This window comes from Ascidiella aspersa, chromosome 7 (genome assembly GCF_963924565.1).
Source record: "Ascidiella aspersa chromosome 7, kaAscAspe10.2, whole genome shotgun sequence".
NCBI lineage: Eukaryota > Metazoa > Chordata > Ascidiacea > Phlebobranchia > Ascidiidae > Ascidiella > Ascidiella aspersa.
The window spans coordinates 22,177,748-22,191,461 of NC_139453.1; the positions used below are offsets into that span (position 1 = coordinate 22,177,748).

The following is a 13,714-nucleotide window of genomic DNA, read 5'->3' on the forward strand; positions in this document are numbered from 1 at the left end:
GCTATTTACACCTGTTCTGGTATGTTACTTCAATCCAACATATCAACACACAATTATAAGTTGTGTATAATAATATATAACTTATGGCTTTGAAGCGAAAGGGAAAAAGTATGGCGTAGGTTTTGGTAATATGGCGTAGATTTTGGGAAATGATCGAAACATATATTTGATAAATGAAAATTTACGTAGATAATGCTTACGGACATGTTATTACATTTTGGTCAGCTAGCATGTTTAAAAAGCAAATCTGTTCATTCTTTCTAAATGATTTAGCGTCTATGGTTTGCTATACTTTTTCCAACTTTTACTGGGTAAATTTTTACCATGCCTTGGTCTGAGCAATCACTGTTGAAACAGAGTTTAAATCTGTAATTATGAGCAATATGCAAACACGTTTATGTGCCTAATAAGCCACCTTTTATACTGAAAGTTTTGCCAATTTAAATCCAATAAACGCAATATTTATATATTTATGATGCCATGTTATGACGTAGCTTTGTAACGTCGTCGTTAAGAATGCGTTAAACTTAAGCTTTTGTTGTTGCGGCCCTTGTATAATTATATTTGTTTAGGCCTGGTGTTGAAATGTTTAAATGGTGCAACAATTACAACAGGTGCAGAAATGTGTCCACTGCCTCAAGGATTCGCATTTAAATTTGCGGTGGTAAAATATTTTGTGTTGTAAGAGCAATAGGTTTTATTACTTAGATAGGCCTCTTTATGAAAGGCAAGTCGCATGCGCCTAGTTTTACTAGGCAAGCCACTTCGAACAAAAACGTTGCACGCGCAGGACAATGAGGTACAGCAGGGATGCCAACGTACATTGTTCGAACTGGCTGCGTTAGTAAAACTGGGCGCGTGCGACTTACATTTAAGAAAGAGGCTTTCCTTAGTAAAATAACTTGCTACTCTTACAAAACAACATATTTTACTGCCGCAAATATAACAGCGAAATCTGGTGGCAGTGTACACCTCTCCATTTGCACCTGTTGCGCATGTTACTGTAATCAAACATATCAACACCAGGCCTAAACAAATTAAAATTATATAAGGGCCGCAGCAAGCAAACCACAAAGTTGAATACATTATTAGGGAAGACGTTACAAAGCTACGTTATAACATGGCGTCCTACAAAAATAAATCTTAAGAACACTGCGTTTATTTGATTTAAATTGACAAAATTTTCGATTTAAAAGGTGGAGTATTAGGCTCATAAAAGAGTTTTGCATATTGCTCGAACAACAGAATTGTGCGGACCCAGCCAGGGTAAAACATTATCGAGTAAAATTGACAAAAAACCTAAAATATTGTGACGTCATCGTTTTAGCTCTCTGTAGTTATCGACTCCCATCTTGCGGTTGAAAAACGTCAGGACAGGATGCGTTCATATTTGCTTACTTTGTTGAGTTTGCGAAGCACGAAGACAGACACCATGCTGCACCTCTTATTGTCACTGGTGAAATAACTCGCGCGTGCGACTTGGCTTTCATAAAGAGGCTACATTTGGAAAATAAATTATTGCTGCTACAAAACGACATATTTTACCGCTGTAAATTTAAATGCGAAATATGGTGGTAACGTAGACCTCTTGTTAACACCTGTCGTGCATGTTGCCTTAACCAACATATCAACACCAGGCCTAAACAACTAGCAAAACTTTCTATTAAGTAGGTTGCGCATTAGGCACATAAAAGTGTTTTGCTTATTGCTCGAAACTACAGATTCAAATTGCGTTTTAACAGTGACTACACGGACCAAGGCATGGTAAAAAATCACCGAGTAAAAGTTTGCAAAAGTATATCAAATCATAGGCGTTAAACCATTTTAAGAGAATGATAATATTGGTTTTTAAACATGTTAGCTGGCCTAAATTTAATAACATGGTGGTACGCATTATCTACGTAAATTCAATTTATCTAATATATGTTTCGATCATTACCCAAGTACCTCGCCGTTATTAAACACGTTTCGCATCTAAGCCATAAGTTAAGGGGGAGGTTTTCGGCCCATATCTGTTTTTGTTGCAGAAACAAGTTAGGGAAAATAAAAAATAAATAAAATATAAAATAGACAATACAAAATATTAAATATTAAAAAAAAAATTAAATCAATTAACATTATTAATAATATTAAAAAAATTCAAAATTAAAACTAAAAAAAATGAAAATTTAGAAATTAAAAAAACACTAAGCCCTGAAAATATACCCCCCGACAAAATATACAACAAACACCCCCCCCCCCGTCTAGTTTGCTATTGCTTTTAACAAAGGCATGGAAATGGATTTATCCCTAAATTCGTGTTTGGACTTGCACGAATTAAAGCATAGGTGTCGCGCGTGGAGAAATCATTCTGCTTTCAACGAGGAATTTGTTCGTCTCGTGTTTTTTACCTAACTAGACGCGTTGTGCGTACTGCGATTCAGACTTCCCTAACTAAAACCCAAAAACGTACCAAATGTTTAAAATAATTTGGAATTTTAACACAAAATTACTTCGTGCACAACAATATTAAATCGTGTTTCACAAGTTCAACGCGTTGATTTCAAACTATTACGCTCCAAGCACAAAAAAGTAAGCTAGCTCTTATAAAATTTATCAACAGATGAAGAAATATGCATGATTTGCGAGTTTTTATAAATTTAAATGTTTTGATAAAAATTCGTACACAAAAAAATTACAGTCCTTCCGGTCGGCATTTTAACTTATATATTTTTTAATATTTTTAAAAGTATTTTCACCTGGTTAACAGAATCAGTTATTGTGAAAACCATGTTCAACGGCAAATTACGTTCTCTATGATTCCGCGTGGTGATTTGTCCTCGATTGGCGGCGCTTTCTTTAGCTTGTGCCGTACTTCATCAACGGCGTTCCGTATTTCAAGCAAATGCTTTGTTGATGCTATGGAGCGTCTCGTAACTGATTTTTCGACGAGAACAGTTACTCCAAAAGCTGGCTCCTTGCAGGTCCCAATCATGACAGCAAGTGCAAAAGAAAGTTTGTTACGATCCAAGACTTCGTTTGTTCAACCAACGGTTTCGTCTTTAGTTAGGTTGATGACAACGAGCGTTGGAATGGTAGTTGTTGCGGAGGATACCAGGACGCAGTATTTCTGACAATTCCTAACCTTTTTGAAACAGGTTTAAGAAAATTCTCGTTCAAGGTACTGCGAGAATAACCAAACGGCTAAATCGCACAACAGATGTTCTTGAACTCTTATTTCCGCCTGAGGGTAACCCAGATAAACGCGGTTCAACCCTTAATTTAACGCTTAATGGTGGCGAAAAATTTCTATAGTTACTGGTGTTCGGAAGTACGTCGGGTCGCCAATTTCAACTATATCGGCGAAACAGCACAACGCTGTAAACAGCACAGCGCTGTCAACAGCACCGGACGATAACTGAGAAGAGATGGTTTACAAGCAGATAACAGGCTTAAGTACACAAAACCCTGTGCTGACCGCACAGAGATAATGCAAGCCATTAAGTACTTTGCACTTTGGTGCGAGTAGACAATAAATCTGGGGCATAAGCCGATACAGCGTAAATTGCACCGTAAACATCAAAAGCTCTTAGTCGGTAATTATAGTCGTGCGCTCTACATTTTAAATTGACAGCAATGAAATAATATAAGGATATTGTAATTCAGGTTACTTTATATATTTTGTTTTGAATTAGAATCCACTGACAAATTGTGCTTTGTAGAGAAGATAAAACCGTAAGGAAGTCTTACCGTAAAATTATTTTAGCTTAATGCTGCTCTACTGAAAATTAAATCAATTTTTACTGCAAATACTTGTAAAATAATACTGATGTGTTGTCAAAGCGATTCACAAGGATTTTTATCAAATTGTATTACGCTGCAATACTTGTGTCAATATTAAATTCCATATAAATCTTTATTTCCATATTTCGTTTTTTAGATTATTTATTTTTAACTTTTTATAAAAACTGAAAGAAAAATCATTAAAATGGCTGATGAAGAAGATGTTGCCGCTCTGGTCGTGGACAATGGATCTGGAATGAGTAAAGCTGGCTTTGCTGGTGACGATGCACCACGAGCAGTCTTTCCTTCCATCGTTGGACGCCCTCGGAATCAGGGTGTTATGGTAGGAATGGGACAAAAAGACAGCTACGTTGGTGATGAAGCTCAAAGCAAGAGGGGAATCCTTACGTTAAAATACCCAATCGAGCATGGAATCGTCACCAACTGGGATGACATGGAGAAGATTTGGCATCACACTTTCTACAATGAGCTCCGAGTTGCCCCAGAAGAGCACCCCGTTCTCCTCACTGAAGCTCCTCTTAACCCCAAAGCCAACAGGGAAAAAATGACCCAAATCATGTTTGAAACCTTCAACAGCCCTGCCATGTACGTTGCTATCCAAGCTGTTCTTTCCCTGTATGCTTCTGGCAGAACCACCGGCATTGTGTTTGACAGTGGCGATGGTGTTTCTCACACTGTCCCAATCTATGAAGGATATGCCCTTCCTCATGCCATCCTGCGTCTTGACCTGGCTGGACGTGATCTCACTGAATACCTCATGAAAATCCTTACTGAGAGAGGCTACTCTTTTACCACCACTGCGGAGCGTGAATATGTGCGTGACATCAAGGAGAAGCTTACGTATGTTGCACTTGACTTTGAAAATGAAATGGGAATAGCTGCAAGCACCAGTACCTTGGAGAAGAGTTATGAGCTTCCTGATGGCCAAATCATTAACATTGGAAACGAGCGATTCCGTTGCCCAGAGGCCCTTTTTCAGCCATCCTTTCTTGGGATGGAGTCTGCTGGTATCCATGAAACCACTTACAACTCCATTATGAAGTGCGATGTTGACGTCCGTAAAGATCTTTATGCCAACACCGTGCTCAGTGGAGGTTCCACTATGTTCCCTGGTTTCGCTGATCGTATGCAAAATGAGATCACCGCTCTTGCACCACCAACCATGAAGATCAAAATCATTACCCCACCAGAGAGGAAATACTCCGTGTGGATTGGAGGATCCATCTTGGCTTCCCTCTACACCTTCCAACAGATGTGGATCTCCAAACAAGAGTATGACGAATCTGGACTATCAATCGTACATCGCAAGTGCTTCTAACAATTCCATGCAATTATCATGTAAACCAGTGGTCGGCAAACTGTGGGCCGTGAGCTATACTTTAGTAAATAGTTTTATCATGTATTCGTGGGCCGCGTGATAGCCGTACGCGTTCCTTTATTGCACTGTATTTTAAAAGTTGGATTTGTTACATTGTCTCAGCGTAGTTTAGGCCCGCTTGCCAAATGTGACCTGAAAGTGCTTGTCAAACTATATTTTTTGCGAACTTTAACTATGTAAGCTGGACTTACGACTTTCCTATAAAATGCAATTTCTACCAAAATATATCTAGTTAATGTAATTTTCTATTCAACATTGTAATATGGCTATTATAACGTGAGCAACATTTATCCAAATTTTATAACAAGATTCACGTAATATATTCATTTTTGCGTTTGGTGCTAACTTTTAACTTTTAACGTGATAGCTAGATGATATAGTGTTAATCTTTTATGCATTACGTATACGTCTAAGGTAAACGTTTCGCTAACTGAACCAAATAGACGCAATTTTTTGTGTGTTTTGCGCAATAAACTTGGCTTAGTTGCGTAATACTGTTGCACAGATTATCGCTTATGTGTGCGTTATTATTTATTAGTTTTATCGTTTGTACGCGTGTTTTCGTTTTCCTCTTTCTTTCTCACTCACGTAAATTATAACGCTTTTCCACCTGGATGATTTACCTAAACAGCCTATACTACAAATCGCATCTTGTCCAAGGCCTAATTCCTTCGTCAATATTATGATCGAAAACCTGCCAGTGTGCGCCCTTGTTGATACAGGTTCAGCAGTTACCATCATAACGAGAAAGGTATGGAACTGTTTGAAGGCTAAAGTTAAACGTAACCTGTCGAAGTGGCCCGAAACCCTGTCATTTACCGATGCTGGTTTTGTTTGCGATTCCATTTCATTCGATTACATTCTTGGGATAGATTTCCTAGAAACGCAGGAGTGCGCCGTTTGTTACCGAAACAAGATCTTGAAGATTGACAACAGCAGTGCACCTCTACTCGATATGTCATTCAAGTTGGTAAGCTAGGAAGTCTTTCTCGAAGATAAAGTCCTTATCCCACTGTCCACAGAGGTTTGTGTTCCAGCCTAATTTATTAATAGTTATAAACGTCGCCCAGTAGGCCTACCTACCTATTTTGTACTTATTGAAGGGAGGCCCGAGATAATGGATAAATATGGTGCAATGATCGGGTCATACTTAGCGACAACTGAAGGCTGTTTGGTCCAGGCTTGAATAGCAAGTTTGACCGACGACGCTAACGAGCAGCCTGAAAGCACACGTGTTGCCACACTTTCACCCATTCTAATTTCCGGGGATGTCGCATGTGTTCGAAGTGGAACTTGTGTCACAGTGGAGTCGTTAACACACCCATGTTATTGTACTGACCAGGGATGCGTGGACTTTTCTTATCCTACCCAGCAGAGCGTCAGCTCCGTATACCCAACTGAAGAAAACCTGAAGGATTTTACACACAAAATTGAAATCGGTGGCGTTCATACCGCAGATTGTTCGCGACTCACTGTGCAGAAATAGGACGAATTGATCTCGTCGAACATGTGATTAACACCCAGTAGGCTACGACAACCCTTTCGTCGGATGGCACCACCCGAAAAGAAGAAAGTGGAGGAAATCGTCCACGAGATGAAGACCTATAGGGTCTTATAAGTCCATCATCATCCCCATGGTCGAGCCCGATCGTACTTGTGAGGAAAAAGTCAGATGAAACTCGTTTTTGCATTGATCGGTTCCCCAATGAGGTGACAAAGAAAAACAGCTCCATATACCACGAGTAGACGAAAGCCTCGATTTGTTATCTACTTCCACCTATTTTAGTGGCCTAGGCCTACACTAGATTTAAAATCTGGGTATTGGCAAATTCCTATGGATAAGAGTTCCTCGAAATGACCGATTTTGCGAGCCACATGGGTCTGTTCGAATTCAATGTGATGCCAATGGGTCTTTGCAATTCCGCTGCTAGTTTCCAGCGACTAATGCGTATTGTTTTGAATGGCATAGGATGGCCAAGAGTACTCGCTTGTTTGGAGATATCATTGTGTATGGGCGCACCTTTCTGGAGCGATAGGAGGGCGTGCTACAACGACTTGTCTACGCTGGCCTGACACTCAACCCAAGAATTGCGCTCTTTTTAAGAAATTGGTAAAGTTTTTAGGCCACATTGTTTTTGCCGAAAGTGTTTTGTGTGACACCGAAAAAATCGCTGCCGTAAAATCAAAGCCGGCCCCGAAGAATACAAAGCAAGTATAGGCCTACGACAGTTCGTGGGTTTAATTTCTTATTACTACAAGTCCATACGTGATTGTGCCAAAATAGCTGCGCCTCTTCACCGTCTAACAGAAAAGTCTAGGCCATTCGCATGGGCAGACGAGTGTTAGAAACGGTTTGCCAAACTAAAATCATCTTTGATAAGATCACCAGTCCTTCGCAACCCTGATTTCCAGAAGCCTTTCGTATTAGACACCGACGCGTCTCATTTTGCAATTGGATGCGAGTTAGCGCAGTGGCACGAGGGAAAAGAACAAGTTTATAACCTATGGCAACAGGCATTTAACTAAAACAGAACGAAATATTCAACCACTCGCAAAGAATTATTAGCGGTCGTTAATGCCACCAAGTCATTTCGCTGCAACATAATCTAGGCCAAGCTTTCACTTTGCGCACTGACCACGCTTCTCTCAAGTGGCTTTATCAGTCCAAGGACCTCTATGGCCAGTGTGCCCGATGGGTCGACCAATACGATTTTAATCTAATATATCGTCCGAGTGTCAATCATAAAAATGCAGACGCTCTTAGTCGAATAGGCGAAGACCAGTTGACCGATGGGCCGAAAGTTGGGTTGACAATGGGTGAGATTGCGCAAGCGCAAGAGCAAAACCCATAATTAGCTCCAGCTTTCCATTGGTTAAGGAAATGACACAGACCCCAATATAACGCAGAATCAAAAACATCACGCATGACCAGGCACCTATGGAGTCACTTTGGCCAACTGGAACTTGAAAAGGGTTTAATTCCTTTCTACGATCAATATAAACCACTTTTAAGACTTGTAACTCCGTATGAACTACGTTCGGAAATCCATGCTTTACTTCATGCAAAGCTAAGCGGTGGTCAGCTGGAGATCCGCAGAACATGCGCCAAGATCGTGGAACGACACTTCTGGCCAGGCTGGCGCGAGGAGACTGAATGGTATTGCATGGAATGTCGTGAGTGTGAATTGAACAAGAAACCCTCAAAAACACCAAAATTCCCCTTGGTACCATCTTGCGAAGAAGGCCCTTTAGAAAGGGTAGAAATCGATAACATGGGGCTACTACCCTTAACACGCCACGGGTACCAATATGTCCTCGTAGCCTGTGATGTGTTTACCAAATATGTCAGAGCTTGGCCACTGCGTACGCAAACATCAACCGAAGCTGACAGCGTACTGTGCAACCGCTGGATGACTGTTCATGTCAGACTTGGACAACTAGATTATTCTAGTTTTCTAATTCATTGAATTAAAGCAAAGTGCGGCTAACTCTAATTCTAATCTAATTTGTGAATTGCTTGTGCGCTCAATTTTTAATCTAATTTGGATTTTACCAAAAATGCTACTTTGTCCAACGGCATTTTTAATTTCTTAGATCAAAAACAGAATTTATTTCAATTAGAATTTTAATTTGGAACGACTTGTCTGTAAGTTTACAGTCTAAAAAGCATAAAAACGTATAAAAAATAGCATACACTTTTTTTTCACATTCACGTTCTTATAAGAAGAAATTGCGATTAAATTAAATTGGTTGTAAAAAATAAATGTGATTCTAGTTCAAATTCTAATTAAAATTTGATTTTTTAGGAATTCGGTAAACTAAAATTCTCTAATTTTAATTCTAATCTAATCTTAAAAAGCTAAAATAAATCTAGTTGTCCAATCCTGGTTCATGTAGTTCCCGATAACATCCATTCAGATCGCGGCGGAAATTTTGAAAGCAATATGTTTAAGGAGTTGTCTTGGAGCTGGCCCTGTTTTACATAGTGGGTCGTCAATAACTCCGAAAAGAATACTTTGGGTCGAGATAAAAAAGTTTGCCGACCACTGATTTAAAGGTCACTAAAAGCGTTCGCAATGTAAATTGCCGTTTATTTAACATTAGTTTGTTCACAAAAAGTCACTTCTTTCTGGAACCAACACAAGCCTTTAAAGTGACGTTGTGTAGGCTAGTTTTAAATTAACAGCCCCAATAAAATAACATATATGCTAAGGTTATTGTATTTCAATTTACTGTAAATTGAATATGTATGTTATTTTGATGGCTTTCGGCGAATCTTATTTTGAATTAAAATTTGCTGAAAATTGTGCTTTAGAGAAAATAAAACCGTAAGGAAGTCTTATTGTGAAATTAAATTATTCAATGCTGCTCTACTGTAAATTAAATCCATTTTAGTTGAAAATGCCAATAATATTGGTGTTTTGTCAAAGCGATTTGCTAGGATTTTTATCAAATTGCATTACGCCGCAATACTTGTGTCAATATTGATTCCATATAACATACCATTTCTCGTGTTTTAGATTTATTTTTAACTTGGAGTCGCGACCCACAGGTTAGAAACCACTTATTTAGATTTATATCAGGGGAGTTGTACTAAAATATCTTTAAAAATTGTTTTTTTGACAAATTAGAGTATAAAAAAATTAAAAGTTTGTACGTTTTTTCGTTGTTTTCGTTTTGTCGTTTTCTTGTAGTACGTTTTTCTCGTCTGAGCCCTAAAGTCTTATATACACTATAGCTTACATTGCGGTGTGCGAAATCGTAGATTCTTAAAATGGCAAAGTATTTCTACCGAGCAATCTGTAGCAACTTCTTTATTGTGTTACAGATGCTGATTTACATATTACAAACATAGCCAAACTAACGTTTAGTTGAAGACAACCACAATTCCCGAAAACTTTTGCATAATTTGCCAAATTTGCATTTAAGCGCCTCTTTGCATTGTACGATGCACTATTCAAATGAAACACAGCTTGTATAATGCAGATTATTCTACCTTTAAGTAGCAGTAAAACGTATGTGTTTTGGGGCTATACGATAGGGGGTGAGGGGCGAGGATTTGTACAGTTATATCTTTGGATTATCGATAAATTTGTTCCTTTTCCTTTTTTGCTCGTTTAAAAACTTTTACATGGATTTAGTCCGCTATTGAAAACTGATCTCCGCTCATTGTATAAACTGATATGTTTATTAATGTCATTTCTACCATTGGTATATACGTTATTTTTCGTGTGAGTCCTAGCATATCTTTTAACTTCAAGGAAAGGGGTAAAACACATGCTTTGGGCGGTGTAACTTATTTAGGCGCAATAAAGATCTAAAAAATGTTTTACACCAAAAAATCCAAACCAATTAAGTTGGTTTTTAAACTACGCCGGAATGGAATGATTAACCACATGTGTAATAAAGTTTGTGGTGTAAAGCGTAGTCTACCTGGTAAAAGTTTAACAGTACTGGTGTTCAGCTAAGATGAAAATCATCCTTCCGTGCAGGGAATTTTTTAAGGCGTGTATTTCGACAGTGCACGGTGTTTGACATTAAAGGCGAATTAAATTGCCGAACGTAACACTGCTTGAACGTGGACAAACACAAAGTCAATACACTGCGAAATAAATTTTATTATGCTTCCTTTCAAACTACCTGACGCTTAAACTTTGTAAACAAAGCACTGTTGAATGTAGCATGATGTTTGCTCAAATATGCTTTTAATCTTTACACCAATATCGTCAACTTACTTTATCAGAATCATTTGAAAATTTTTTTTTCTTCGGTTTTAATAGGATCTAAACTTTCCAGGCTCATTGAAGTAACTTTGACGTGATTTCTTTTCATTCCGTGCATGCACATAATGCGTTTCCTACCGATGCGGTATTTTAAGTGCGGCAAAATTACTTAGGTCAGAGCCACGAGCAAAAACTGTAATAGGTCGACATCCAATTTTAAGTGTGTGCTAATTTTAGGTAACTTCTTTACAAGAAGTTCAAGTTATTTAGCTTACTTAAATTTCAAGTTGAACCATTAATTTGTCTTTAATATATTCTAGGTTGCTTGACATAACTCTGTGGCTGCCGAAAACCCGCGCCATTTTTTCTGGGCGAAATTCTAGCACAAAAAATTGCAACAAATGCATAGCGCCAGCGGTGACATTTGATGCCAGATGATAGCAATAACCGGGTTGCAGGCAAGAAGTTGAACCCTGACATTTTAAAACTTGCATTTAGGTCTATACGTTGTTTAATCAACAAAATTGCAATATAAGAAACTTAAAACAAACTCTTATCCGGTTGAATCCCGGATACATTATGCTTGAGAGTCAATAAATATAATATATATATGTATATGTGTGTTTATTATTAACTGCTCGGTTTCTGTTGCATGTATAAATTTATGAAATTGATCTCCCGGAAAATAATTTTAGCAAAAATCACTTTTAGGTTTCATTTCAAGGGCATTTTGTATATGCACCCTGATCCGCAATCGTAGAAAGTAACCGTTATAAAACAAGGGACTTAAGGTGTTTGAGACTTTCCAGGGCGATCGTAAAAAAGCAAAAAATAAAATAAGGGAATATAAAAAAAAACGTTTTTACCATAAACGTTCGCTCTCTACTGCCTTGGAAATGTGCCTATTGGTCTGTTGTTGCTTCAGATATTTTTGCAGTTCGGCAGAAATGGTACATCTTGTTTTTGTGCCGTAAGTAAAAAAAAATGCACAACACTAGCCTAATACTATAGAGATTCACTTACAATAAGCATACTTTAAGAGTTTTAACTTTAACTGAATTGAGTGGATTTAACAAAAACAGTAACGCGTAGACTTCCGAAGAACACAACGGATTAAATTGGGTTTAGTTTATTCAGCGCACAAAGGTTTCGCTAAGGGTCATTGCCAGTTGCCTGGGAAACTTCGCTTTGCAGGAAGATTTCTTTTTCGCCTTGGTCATGACGCCGATGACGCTCCATAATACGTATCCTAGGAAAAATAGCGCCACTGACACGTAGGGCGTGTCCATAATCAGCAGTTTTGAATGCAGGATCCACTTCAGAAGGCAAGTGCCACCGAGACAACGAGATATCAGGTAGGTGAGACAATGCATGATCGCCAGCTGCCCTTCAATTCCCCGATCCAAAAAGCCGGGTTGCGTTTTTTCGCAGCACATTCCTCTCTCGCGCTTGAAAGCGGCGACTCCGAGGGCCAGTGCCATTTCCGCTTTGGTTTCCTCCTCCGATACGACACTCCTGTTCAAACGCTGGTGCTTTGAGATCTTCAGCAGCCTTAGGGAGTTGCCGAACACAAAAGGCAGCTCATGAGCGACAATTGTGGCGGTTAAAAGCGCAACAACTGCTGAAGATTTGCCCAGCAGGTGCTGCGCGAGAGCCTTGCGATGCGACTTGGTCGGGTTATTCCAAGTCGAGGTTGGGTGGAAATCCAGCAACATGAGCACAACAGAGTTTCTCCAGCCAGTCATTTCAAGAGATAGAGCTCGTAGACTTAAGGCAAGCAGCACAAGGAAGAGCAGGCTCTGGACCACGTGGCGAACGTCAATCGCAACGTCTATGCCAACGACGTCGTGCTTTAGAATTTTACTTAAATTCCTTGGTCTACCGGGACCAAATCGATCCCTAAAGTTCCAGTAGACATCGTATAGGTGGTAACCCAAAGAACAAAGATACAAATAAGCATGCACTTCAACGTCGTTTTGTTTCGTAGCCAACAAATAGATTCCCCAAGAGGTTACCAACACGGAGTGAGTGAAGGCTAAAATCGCACGAACCGCTTCAATGATTCGTCGCTGGCAAGGTCCAACTAGCGCAGCACCAAGGTTGTTACAGCAGTCGCCGATGTGTCCAGCAGCACTGACATGGCTCAAACTAAAAACGAAGAATTTATGCAGCACTGTCCATGAGGTGAAAAACACAATCGATTGAATAAGATTTTTCTCCCAAAAGCAAATTAACAGAATCATTTTCAACGTACTCTCTCTCGCTCTGTTTTTTTTCTACATTTTGTGTAACCATAAAACTTACATCTTTGTTGCAAATGACGTTTTCAACAATGAATAATCACCTATCATGTGACGTCATAATTCTACATTGTACATGGTTTTGAGGTTTAATGCTGGCATTTCCATAATGGCAAGTTTTGAAAAATGAAATACTGAATATTATGAAACGAAATTACCTGACTGTTATGTTTTTAGCAGCCTGTAGAATGACACTTGGCATTACGCACATAGCTCAACCACGTGGCTACTTGCTACATAGCTAGAAGACTGGCGCCATTGTATTAAAGATACCAAGGGGCCTTGAAAGATACAAAAGCCTGCGATATGCGCCACTCGCTCACTACAGTAAATATTGACGACGTACTGTTATGATGTGAAGGCTTCTATTGTGGACTGATCAAAACAGTCTTTTCGTGGTTATGAAGGGAACATATTAGGATTGCTTTGGAATATGTGTATTAAAATTGGATTATAATACTGTTTAAAAAAGCGACATTTAACGGGTTATAGTGTTGTTTTCAGAGGTTCGGTGTGCCCTAAAAAGGTCG

At 39.0% G+C, this 13,714-nt stretch overlaps 2 protein-coding genes and 1 pseudogene across 5 annotated transcripts; 2 read left to right on the top strand and 1 right to left on the bottom strand.

Annotated features, from left to right (window-relative positions):
• Window positions 1-3,923: 3,923 nt before the first annotated feature.
• LOC146138340 (actin, cytoplasmic-like) lies at window positions 3,924-5,888 on the top strand. Of its 4 annotated transcripts, none has more exons than XM_083394103.1 (2): window positions 3,924-4,223; window positions 4,335-5,888. In XM_083394103.1, exons 1-2 carry the CDS (start codon window positions 3,968-3,970, stop codon window positions 5,099-5,101), a joined length of 1,023 nt encoding a protein of 340 aa, XP_083250229.1. In that variant the 5' UTR covers window positions 3,924-3,967; the 3' UTR covers window positions 5,102-5,888. The 4 variants fall into 4 exon arrangements, with proteins under 4 accessions (XP_083250229.1, XP_083250230.1, XP_083250231.1 ...); XM_083394104.1 differs by having other exon boundaries at window positions 3,924-4,099; window positions 4,226-5,887; XM_083394105.1 differs by having other exon boundaries at window positions 3,924-4,597; window positions 4,763-5,881.
• LOC146138341 (uncharacterized) lies at window positions 5,766-6,907 on the top strand (annotated as a pseudogene).
• A 5,110-nt stretch (window positions 6,908-12,017) lies between these two features.
• On the bottom strand, window positions 12,018-13,127 carry LOC146138342 (uncharacterized). The gene is made up of 2 exons (XM_083394572.1): window positions 13,019-13,127; window positions 12,018-12,967 (listed from the first exon to the last, which is right to left on the bottom strand). The coding sequence occupies exons 1-2, from the start codon at window positions 13,125-13,127 to the stop codon at window positions 12,018-12,020; spliced, it is 1,059 nt and encodes a 352-aa protein (XP_083250698.1).
• Window positions 13,128-13,714: the final 587 nt, after the last annotated feature.

What these genes read in the sequence shown, in the direction of transcription:
- LOC146138340 (XM_083394102.1), top strand. Translation starts at nt 3,968, where the DNA reads ATGGCTGATGAAGAAGATGTTGCCGCTCTGGTCGTGGACAATGGATCT.
- LOC146138342 (XM_083394572.1), bottom strand. Translation starts at nt 13,127, where the DNA reads ATGATTCTGTTAATTTGCTTTTGGGAGAAAAATCTTATTCAATCGATT. An exon ending in TTTTAGTTTGAGCCATGTCA is followed by an intron (nt 12,968 to 13,018) that starts GTGCTGCTGGAC and finishes GTGCTGCGCTAG; the next exon opens with TTGGACCTTGCCAGCGACGA.